The sequence below is a fragment of the Phoca vitulina genome, unplaced genomic scaffold (genome assembly GCF_004348235.1).
Source record: "Phoca vitulina isolate PV1807 unplaced genomic scaffold, GSC_HSeal_1.0 scaffold1, whole genome shotgun sequence".
In the NCBI taxonomy this organism is placed as follows: Eukaryota; Metazoa; Chordata; class Mammalia; order Carnivora; family Phocidae; genus Phoca; species Phoca vitulina.
The window spans coordinates 71,175,082-71,186,085 of record NW_022589704.1 but is presented as its reverse complement, the minus strand read 5'-3'; the positions used below and the strand labels follow the sequence as shown (position 1 = coordinate 71,186,085).

The window sequence follows — 11,004 nt, the reverse complement described above, 5'->3', positions numbered from 1 at the left end:
TCTAATCCAGGCCCAGAGGGGCCCAGGCGCAGCCTCAGGAGATTAGCCTGGAGACCCGGCCCGGAGAGGTGGGGCGGGGAGGCGCTGCGCCCGCGCCCGGCGGAAAGTTCGCGCGCTGCGCCCCAGCGGGTCCCCGCAGACGCCGCAGCCCGGGGCGGGGAGGGGCGCGGGAGGCGCGGCCCGGGCGGGCGCGCGAGAGGAAGGTCCCTTCGGGAACACGCGCAAGGGCGGGGATTCGCGCTGCCAATGAGGCCCGGGTGTGGGCCGTGCGAGGCGGGGGGACGGGCCGGAGCGCAGCCTTCGCTGTGGCAGCTGCGGGAGCAGTGGCCGCGTCGGGAGCCGGAGGAGAGGCAGCCGCGGACCGTCGAGCTGGCCGCGCCCCGAGGCCTGGCCCTGGGGTGGGGAACCGCGCCGCGGAGTTGGAAACTTTCCCGGCAGGTAACTCCCGCCGCCCTGGCGCCGCCGCCGGCCTCCCTGTGTCCCGGGCAGGGCCAGCTGCAGCGGTGCTGAGGGGAGGAGAGGGTCCCGCGGAGGAGGAGAGGGAGATGGGGAGAGTGGAAAGGCATGTGGGAAAGTTTCTGGAGCCTGCTTCCCTTCCCCCCCCGGCCCCCGCCCTCGCTGGGCACACCCGGGAGCTTTCCGGGGATAGGCTTGGACATGTTGGGCGCCCGGGCCTTGGTCCTGCCGGCTCTGGAGAGTCGGCGCCTTCCCTTCGCGGTCCCCTCCGCGCGGGACCGAGTCGACCCCAGCAGAACTGGGGTGCGGGGGCACCGGCGACGCGCGGCAGCACGCTCCAGTTTCGGGACCACCCCCGCCCGGCGCGCCTCCTCGCCCCCTTTCCCGCCTCCTCTGTAGCTCGCGGGCTTGGCAAGGGCTTGGGTTGCGCCTGGTACCTGGGGCAGGGGAGGTGGAGGAGAAGCGCGCCAGGCACCGCGGGGTCCAGGACGCCCCCGGAGTGTAGGGGAGCTCGGGACGCGAAGTTGCCGGTTGAACTTAAGCCGGACGGCGGAGTGGGGGTTTGGAATGAAAGTCTGTTGCTTCCCTTCCAAAACACAGCGATTAGCATATCCATGTTCTTTTTTTGGGGGGGGGGAGGGTAGGATTAGACATTGAGGGGGAGCTGGGAAAGACGATGATTGTATCAAGATTGTGAATTCCCCTGCTCTTGGATAGTGGAGAGTGGTCACTTTTGGGGGGCCTTCTGTCTCACGTCTTACTGGAAGACTTTGGGGTGCGGGCGCTCAGCACTGGGGGTTTGGGGGGCTCCCCGCTTTGGCGCGGCAGCTTTCCGGAACGGCTGGCGAGGAAGGAAGCCCTAAGCATTGTGTGGCGTATTTGCAGACAGAAAGGTCTCGGGATCGGCAGTCTCAAAACTTACTTGACTTATTGTGTAAGGCTCCGGGAGGAAATGCGGCGGTGCCCAGGTAGAAATACCGCGCCGCGGCCAGGGGTTCGGAGGACGCTGGGCTCGGCCACAGTCTTCCCCTCCAGCCCAGTTTTGGCAGCCCCGGATCACTGTGCCTCTGGTGATGAAACTCGTATCGGTAGCGCTGTCCCTGCTGGAGTCAGCTAGGGAAGGGTAGGAGGGCACCTTCATCTTGAACTTGACCCTAGGAGCAGCGCCGTCTGGGCGGGTTACATGGTAAAGGCAAGCTGAATCTAACCGTGGGATGGGCCTCGAACTGTGGCACGGAAAGGAAGTGCCTGGTTCAGACTCTTTGAGAAAGGGTTTAGGACTGCTGAGGTCACCAACTCTGGAAATGCCAGGCCACCAGACTGCAGAAGTTAATAATGTGCTTGGAGGGGGTGGGGATGGGAGAGGAAGGGAGAAATCTGGTTAGTTGGTACAGAGAGTTGGTATTCCTCTATAGTAGAAATGAGAGGAGTGTGCATCTCTACTTTCACCGAATCCGCTACCCTACTCCCCCCGCGCCGCCCCCCCTTCCTGGGTCATCTTTATTCCTGCCAGGCTGGCACTCCTGGGATGGGGGAGGGGCAGCAGTTGTGAAGCTCCTCTGGCCAGCTTGGAGATATTTTAGATCTGCTACTAGGAAGATTCCTGGTTTTTAACAGCTGTTTCTTGATTGCTGGGAATGAGAGAATTTATGAGTGACTGATGGTCATTATAGTAGTAGTCTGAATGTTTTGCTCATCTAATCTACTTAAAGATCTCACGAGGGACCTTCCTGAGAATATGCCAGTTTCTGCAGAGTTTGTCAGCCAGAATGTTTGGTGGGTGTCAATCAGAACTCGTGGTAAATATATCCTGGTGTATTGAGATGAAAAGTATGCAGGAATAAAGGAAATTTGGTATCTGACATCCTTCAGGACTTCCTCCTAGCGTTGCTCCTGTTACCTGCCAAGTGAACTTGGTCCAGGCTTCCGGACTGTTGTGATTTGACAATAAGGGATGGGAAATAGTGTCATCCATTTTAGAGGAGGCAGGAAAGTCCAGAAATAAATGTAAGGTTACTTTTTCATGACCCTGTCTTTCAGCTGTGATGCCACAAACTTAACTTTTGCTGGGACTTGGAAGCAGTGTTTTTCTGCTTTCCTGGTTTAACCACCAGAATGTCCAAATTATCATAATTTATGTCCATGGTGGAACTAAAGCATAACTGATTCAGAGTCAGCCCTTTTCAGCTTCCCATAAGAGCCTGTAGGAAAAAAAAAACATTTTGTCTCTTTCACCACACACAATTTATTTGGTGCCATACTGGGTGACTGAGGGCACAATTTTGAAGACAATGAAATTGTCTTGATTAAACTGTCCATTTTTAGGCAATATCCCCTTCAGAGTTGCTGATTAATTCTTTATCTCCCAGGAAACGGTAAAACCAGTATCCCTGGGCTGATAAAACTACAATCCATATTATAATGATACCTGCCAGCATAGCTGGAGGTTAATGTTATGTCAATGTTTCTTTTAGACATTTCTAACCCAATTGTAAAGGTTTTGTCTAGGTTGGGTTGAAAGTGGGCTGTGAGCCTCACAGTCAGAGAAGTGGCTTTATTTTTATCTTTCTGATGAAAAGTTTAGCTTGTTACAGAAGTAAAGTTTACAAAGGCAAAATGAAGCAGAGGATGTGTGTGTGTGTGTGTGTATGTGTGTGTGTGCACTCATATTGCTGGGGAGGGATTTTAGTCTCTAGAATAACTTTGTTTGACTGTCTTTTAAATGTGTATTTCAGTGGTGGAAAATTAGAACCTCCTCCCAATCAAGGCTCTAACACCTTTCCAGGCCTTGGTTTTCTCATCATTTTCATCTCTAAGATGAAATTATCTTTCAGTGATAAACTTCTCTAAGAGGTAGAGAAATGTAGGAATTCTGTAACTGTGCTGTACTATTAGCACCGTGCTTTGGGGTTTACGAAAGGCTTTACCTACATATTTTAAACTGAGGCTGAGCCTGTTAGATCAGTTTACTGGGTGTCATCTATAAATGGTGGAGTTGAACTTGAACCTACATCCTCTCATTCTCCCCACTCCCACCCCCCTTTATTTATGGAGTCACCTGAGAATTGGCTAAAACTTGACAAACAGACTAATGTTAATATTTGTGGCAATTTCTTATAGTATTTCATTTATGGGTTATTCTGGTTTCAGAACCCCAGGGTTAACATCTATGCTTTGATGTCAGAGATTAAAAACAGATCAGTAATAATGGTAATAAAACTTTCTCCCCAAGAGAGCTTCAGAAATTCACATACCTCAAACTAATCATTTGTTTATTTTCAACTTCTCTTTTATTAAGTAGGCTTCAGGGTCTAGTGTGATTTATAATACAGACTAGTAACCCAGATAGCATTCTTAAGGAAATCACTTCTCAAATCTGTGTCTTTTTTTTTTTAATTTAATTTTATTATGTTATGTTAATCACCATACATACATCATTGGTTTTTGATGTAGTGTTCCATGATTCACTGTTTGCATATAACACCCAGTGTTCCATTCAATACATGCCCTCTTTAATACCCATCACCAGGCTAACCCATCCCCCCACCCCCCTCCCCCCTCCCCTCTAGAACCCTCAGTTTGTTTCTCAGAGTCCATAGTCTCTCATGGTTCGTCTCCCCCTCCGATTTCCCCTCTTCATTTTTCCCTTCCTACTATCTTCTTCTTCTTTTTTCTTTTTTAACATATAATGTATTATTTGTTTCAGAGGTACAGGTCTGTGATTCAGCAGTCTTAAACAATTCACAGTGCTCACCATAGCACATACCCTCCCCAGTGTCTATCACCCAACCCCCCCCCCCCCCATCACTCCCACCCCCCACCACTCCAGCAACCCTCAGTTTGTTTCCTGAGATTAAGAATTCCTCATCTGGAAGAAATGGATGCATTCCTAGAGATGTATAAACTACCAAAACTGAACCAGGAAGAAATAGAAAACCTGAACAGACCTATAACCACTAAGGAAATTGAAGCAGTAATCAAAAATCTCCCAACAAACAAGAGCCCAGGGCCAGATGGCTTCCCAGGGGAATTCTACCAAACATTTAAAGAAGAATTAATACCTATTCTTCTGAAACTGTTCCAAAAAATTGAAATGGAAGGAAAACTTCCAAAATCTGTACGTCTTTTTGTAAAACAAGAAATGATCATATCATTTGCCTTTCATCTTGGTATCTCTCAGCAGAATTACAAAGCCTGGATAAATGCCCCTTTTTTGGTGTCATCGTGTTGGGCTCTTGCTACTAATGTCTGGATAAGTCTAATTTTGCAGCACTTTTGGTGCTACATAAATTCTTCCCTGATGCTGTTGGTGTAACAGTAAAGAAATAAGGAGTAGGCTGCAGGTGACCCATTTTCACTGTGACTCTAAATGTTTGTACTGTGTCCTCCTTGCCTATTTAAGTGCACTGAGTGCAACTTGACACTCATCTGGAAGCTGGTATGGATTTTCTTTAAAAGGTTCTAAAATAAAATTATGTGCTAAGCTATAGGCCCTTTTAAGTCTGAGTAGCCTGTCCATCTTTAGCTTTTTAAACTTATTCTCAGAAGACTGCCTCTTGAGAATATGAAGCAGTGGGGTTTAAACCTCAAAAACGAGTATGTATCCAGGATGTACCGATTGACTGGAAAGACTGCCATTTCCAGTTCTGAGTAGAGAAAGCATGATGAAGCAGTATTCGCTAGTGACGCTGGGAGACTTTGTTATCAGTGTACCAGAAGGGGACGAGAGCAGCAGAGCAGAAGAGCTTCTGGTTTTTTATTATCAGGAGACTGGATTTTGAATGATAGGGGAAGACTTTTGGTAAAGAAGGCTATCAGGAAACATTATCTTGTGGAGAGTGATAGGGGTTCTGGTTTGGTTTGGCTGTGGTATTGATGGTGGTTGCCCTTCCCCAGTAGATGTTGTCTTTAAGGGCTCTTGCAGGTATGTGTGATCAGGAAGAATATTCTGGAAAGAAGAGTCCCATAGGCAAGAATGTCAGGGACAAGAAAATTGGTGCAGAGGGGTGGCAGAGTCCCTGGATTTTAGCCCCTACCCACAGATTTTTGCCACAACCATGAAGGAATTTATTAGTAAATAATCTTCCAGCCGTAGCTGAACGTAGATGTGAACCGAGTATGTTCAGTCATATAGCCCAGAGCCGTAGTGACTCACCGCCTTCCTTGCCCCACCCAGTACACCTAGGGTTACTTGCCTATCGTCAACAGTGGCTTATATCCTCTTTGAGTCCGGGTGGGGGGTGGGGCAGTCTCTGAAAAACACTTGGTAATGCTCTTTTCATGCATATATACTCATGCAAAACGAGGATCTTTTATTACATGTGCTTTTGAAGAAATGTGAGAAAGGTTTGACATACAAGGGTACATATATTTGTACAGTTTAGAGTATAGTTTATACTTACGTAATGTGCTTTTTCCCCTCTGTCCTATCAGTATATTCTTTCTTGGCACCGTTTTAATGGCTGTTTGGTAAATCCATTACATACGTTACCATAACTTATTTAACCAGTCTATTTGGACGTGTAGGCGTGTTGAAAAGAAATATCTCTTAGGCTATCAGAGCCCTTTGGCTCAGATGTGATTTACTTATCATTAAATTACAGGGCCCAGCACAGTGCCCCGCATAGGGGCACCTGGCTGCTGGTAGCTTCAGAACCTCACATCATCAAGAAACTGACTCTTTGCTCTTAGTTCCAATTTGGGAAAACCCTAGAGAGAACCCGGATTGGCCTGATGCCAACCAAAGGAGAGTTACGGTTGGCAGTCTCCATTAGACCCACAAGATGGGACTGTGGGGAGACAAAGTGTCCCACAAAGAAGGGGGTTGTTGTTAATGGAAGAGGGAGGGAGCTGGCTAAACAAAAAGAGCTAGCTGTTTAATGCAGGATGTTTCCCAAAGTGGTATTGCTGGTCATAACAACATACCAATGTGCCAGAGGGTAAGAACACTTTAATGCTCCTGGGATGTACACCCCGCAGTTTTCTGTGGGGGTTTGAATTGCTGCATATACAGGTGCTTGTATAACAGGGTATTGAATTACTGCAAAAAAGTTGGGAATTGGTCATTATTATCATGTATCCCATTATACTCCCCTCTCTTTGCCATGCTTTATTCTAAATTACTTGGGGTTAGTGACATCAATTATTAATGTTTATTGAGTGCTTGCTTACCCCGAACTAGATGTTTGGATTCAAAAAAAAAAAATCTGTGGAAATGAAACAGTATATTTTTTTTCTTCCCCCATTGTCCTGTGTACATAGAGTGTTATACCAGGGATGGTCAGTTGCCCATACGGTAGCATCCTGCATCCTGGTCCCCTTTGCTTCTTGTGGTTTAAACCAACTACTGTTTAGCTGATCGGGATTCAGAAATTGGAGCTGGGCTCAGCAGGCTGGTTTTTCTGCCTGGGCCTAGGCTCACTCACACTCTAGTGGTTACATGATTCTTTATGAGGGCCATTGCTATAATTCCACATTAGTTGGTATCATAATCTTGCTTTTGATTAGTTTTCCATTGGCCATGCACTTCAGGGTAAGTTGGGTGTGTCCTCTGCCCTAGGGATGAGTCTTGATTAAATCAAGTCAATTTTAGTAATGCCATACCTCCTGCTAGTGACTGGTTAATGAATATTTATGTGACAACTATTAGGTACTGCCATATTGGGAACCGAAAGTTGTCAGCAAAATAGAACAGGTTGATACTCTGAGGATCACAGAGTACAAAGATGGATGTGCTTAAGAATACAGTGACATTTTCCAGCTGCTGAATTAACTAACCCTGAAACCACTGTGACTCAGAACAACTTTATTATTGTTTGAGGCAGTTATCTCCGAACGGAGTATGCTAGACCATCCAGTCTGGAAAGGAAGGAACTATTAGAACTTTATATCTAGAAAAAAAAGCTTTACTAATACTTAATAGATGCTTGACACTGGTTGGTATATCTGAAGGTCTCCTGTTACTTAGGTTACCTGAGAAATGAGTGGGCATTTTACAACCTGGTGGAATTGCCAGTGGTACTCTCATTCTTATTCTTGCCTTTGGTGAACTCTATCCCTGTAAATGGGTTTATGAATTATATTATCTATTTTTGAGTAAACTGACTCCCACAAAGTGGGCAAGTGGCTTAAAAAGATTCCTCCAAAGAAAGCTTAATGATAATGATGTAAGTTTACAGGATCAAGAAAGTGTCTTATTAAGGAGATGAGAAAATGACTTTTTTTTAATTGTTATTTTTTAAAGATTTTATTTATTTTAGAGGGAGAAAGTGGAGCTGAGGCAGGGGGGAGTAGCAGAGGGGGAGGGTGAGAATCTCCAGCAGACTCCCCTCAGAGCCTGTCGCGGGGCTCCATCTTAGGACCCTGAGATCATGACCTGAGCTGGAACCGAGAGTTGGAAGCTTAACTGACTGAGCCACTCAGGTGCCCTGAGGAAATGACTTTTAACTCAGATTAGTAAATTGGCACAAAAATTGTGTATGGATTTGTATTAATAAAAAAAACTTAAGAATACTGTTTGCATCATTCTTGTCCTTTACAAAGTTTTTAATGGATTTTTTTTTTTTTAAAGATTGTATTTATTTATTTGAGAGAGAAAGAGCGAAAGAGAGAGAACTGGAGCTGGGTCGGGGGCAGAGGGAGAGGCAGACTCCCCGATGAGCAGGGAGCTCTATGTGGGACTTGATCCCGGGACTCCAGGATCATGACCTGAGCCAAAGGCAGACGCTTAACCAACTGAGCCACCCAGGCACCTTAATGGATGTTTTATAATGTACACACTATATTGGTATACACATGTAATTCATAACTCCAGTGTTTTAATTATGTATAAACTATATGCAATTTATAACATGTTGGGGGTACATGTTTAATTTTTTTGAGTAAAAAAAGACCAAAAAGTTTTGAGACCCTGTTTTCGTGTCACTTGTAGTTATGTAATTTTTGTTACTTGTAGGTGAAAGCACAACTGATTCAGGGACAGATAAGAGCCATGGCTGTTCCCCTTTTATTCATAGCTTTCAAGATTCTCCATGATCTGGTTCATTACTTTCTTTTCCAGACCCAGTTGTCTCCTGTGTGTCTCTGCAAATGCCACTCAGCTCCTGCCCATTCCATAACTGTCACATTCTTTGTATCAATTTTGCCTCTGGGGAGGCCATTCTCCCCATCCCCCACTACATTTTCTTTTCTTTCTTTCTTTCTTTCTTTCTTTTTTTTTTTAAGATTTTATTTATTTGAGAGGGAGAGAGCACATGAGCGTGGGGGCGGGGTGCAGAGGGAGAGGGAGAAGCAGACTCCCCACTGAGCAGGGAGCCCAACATGGGGCTGGATCCCAGGCCCCCGAGATCATGACCCAAGCTGAAGGCAGATGTTTAACCTATAGAGCCACCCAGGTGCCCCCCCCCACTATGTTTTCATTGTCCTTCAAGGCCTAGCTCAAATATTGCTTTGTCATTAACATTTTTCTCATCTTCCCCTTCTGCATTTACATGGTTGGTTTCTTCTGTTTAATCCCCCCAGCACATTACTTGTACAATTACAATGTTTTTTTTCTTTTTATCTTTTATTATTAAGTTACTGGCCAGCTTACTTTGCCTATGGGTTGTAGGCTTTTTTTTTTTTTTTCTTTTCTAAGTAGGCTCCATGCCCAGTGTGGGGCTTGAACTCACAACCCTGAGATCAAGAGTTGCATCACATGCTCTACGGACTAAGCCAGCCAGCCACCCTGGGTTGTAGGCTTCTTCATGGTTGGGGTCCTGTCTTGCCTTAGTTTTTTAAATTGCTTGTTTCCCTTTCCTGGGAGAAAAGGGAGGCAGGCAGAGCCCACAGTTGTTAAATTCAGCTTTGTGGTGGACGGGGTGATGGTGGGGGAGTTCCTCTCTCCTCCAGCCCTCAACAACCTTAGGAGGTAGAGTGTTCCATATACATGTGAGGGATCTGAGGTCAAGGAATGTGCATGGTTAAGACAGGAGGATCCAGGATCCAAACCCAGGGCATTTTTATTCCAGAGTTTTTTTTGTCTGCCCTCACATGTGTTGTCCACAGTTAGACATTGTTCTCCTTTCATGTGGGAACACTGACATGGGTACACGTAGGAGGCTGTGTAAGCTGATGCTGCAGAAACACTGGACAATACTAGGCAGGTGCAGTCAGTTCAAAGGAGAGTCTCTTCCCCTGTGGAGTAAAGACAACGCCTGGAGGATGGGTTGTATGAAGCTCTAAATTGCCCGTGGACAGTTAGCTGTCTGCAAGTAGCACCAAGCAAAATCATGGGGGGACTCCCATGGTAAGGGTCTGGCCTGAGTGTCTCCACTGGGAGACAGGAGGTGATGGACTTTACATGGCTCAGCTGAATCGAATTACATATGCCATTATTTTCTCCATGCTAAGGATAATTGAGGCTTGACAAGTTGTTCACTTTCAAGTTGAGCCATGTTAGATATATGCTATCATGATGGAAAACAGACATCTCTCTAGGGTTTTGAGGGTCAAATGACAGAATGTCTATGAAAGGGTTTTGAATGTTGTAAATTGCCTCCTAGATGCAAGGGAGACATCAAATTTTATTGTTTCCTTAAAGCAGTGACTTTTTGCTCAGATATCTTTGTTAGCCATTTTTGTCTTCTTTTAAGTGTATTCCCAAAGAGTTTTTAAGTGTTGACACTTTTAAATGGAATAGGACACATTTTTTACTCAAATGAAGTGCAGATATTATTCGAAAGCTTGCTTTTATACTTTTAGCCATGGAGTAGATAGAATTTGTGATAAGGTCAGTCTGTCTCGGGATCTAATTAATTGTTCAAGTATCCAAAAGACCCTTTTATAAGAATGGGACCACTTCTGGTGCATAATGATGGGAATTTGGGGGACTTCGAGGTAAATTGTTAGAAGCCCTGAGTGCTACCTGAAAGACTATCAAGAGTTTTGATTTCAGGTTTTGTTTAGTTTTGTGTTTTGTTACAGTAACTTATTCTGAGAAGTCATTGGAGAGGGTTTGAGGAGCCTTTGAAACTATCTCAGGGAAGTTTTGAAAGTGAAAACATGGTGTGGTTTGACAACTTATGAATTTGAAATCTATTCCATTGTGGATTTCAAAGGAAATGGATTCGAATAAGTAAAATTTAACTCCACTGAGGGAAATTTTGCAGTGGCAATTTTGTCTTATACAAAGAGTTTGATTTAGAAATTAAAACGTGTTTACTTAGAGAGTCAATGTATACTTATTGATAGATGCAAAGACAGAAAAAGTGAGGGGTTCCTAAGTTGCAAATAGATGCAGTTCTGAATATTTTATTATTCAGGGTTCTTGGAGCATGTATGTGACTTAAGAGAGCCTTATTTCAGAGTGAGTTAGCTAGAGAAGGCAGCAGTTCCCAAAGGGGGTTCCATGGAAACTGATTATCAGGAAATTAGTAGATGTTATGCAGTGAAAAAAGGCTCTGTGTTCAAATAAGTGGGACGATCTGGGTTAACTAAAGTAAAATAGGTATTTTTCTTTTTAACTGCAAGACTTTTGAGCACCGTTATTTCTAATGATCATTGTGAATC

The 11,004-nt window shown here is 45.1% G+C and overlaps 1 protein-coding gene across 5 annotated transcripts in view; it reads left to right on the top strand.

Annotated features, from left to right (window-relative positions):
- Nucleotides 1-235: 235 nt before the first annotated feature.
- The window catches only part of TANC1 (tetratricopeptide repeat, ankyrin repeat and coiled-coil containing 1), a 229,918-nt gene continuing 219,149 nt past the window's right edge, over nt 236-11,004 (top strand). For 4 of the 5 annotated variants that reach the window (XM_032410013.1, XM_032409996.1, XM_032410005.1 and 1 more), the window contains exon 1: nt 236-438. In XM_032410013.1, coding sequence (XP_032265904.1) covers nt 247-438 — 192 coding nt within the window. In that variant the 5' untranslated portion in view covers nt 236-246. The remainder of the gene's footprint in view (nt 439-11,004) is intronic. The other variant, XM_032410023.1, reaches the window with a different exon arrangement.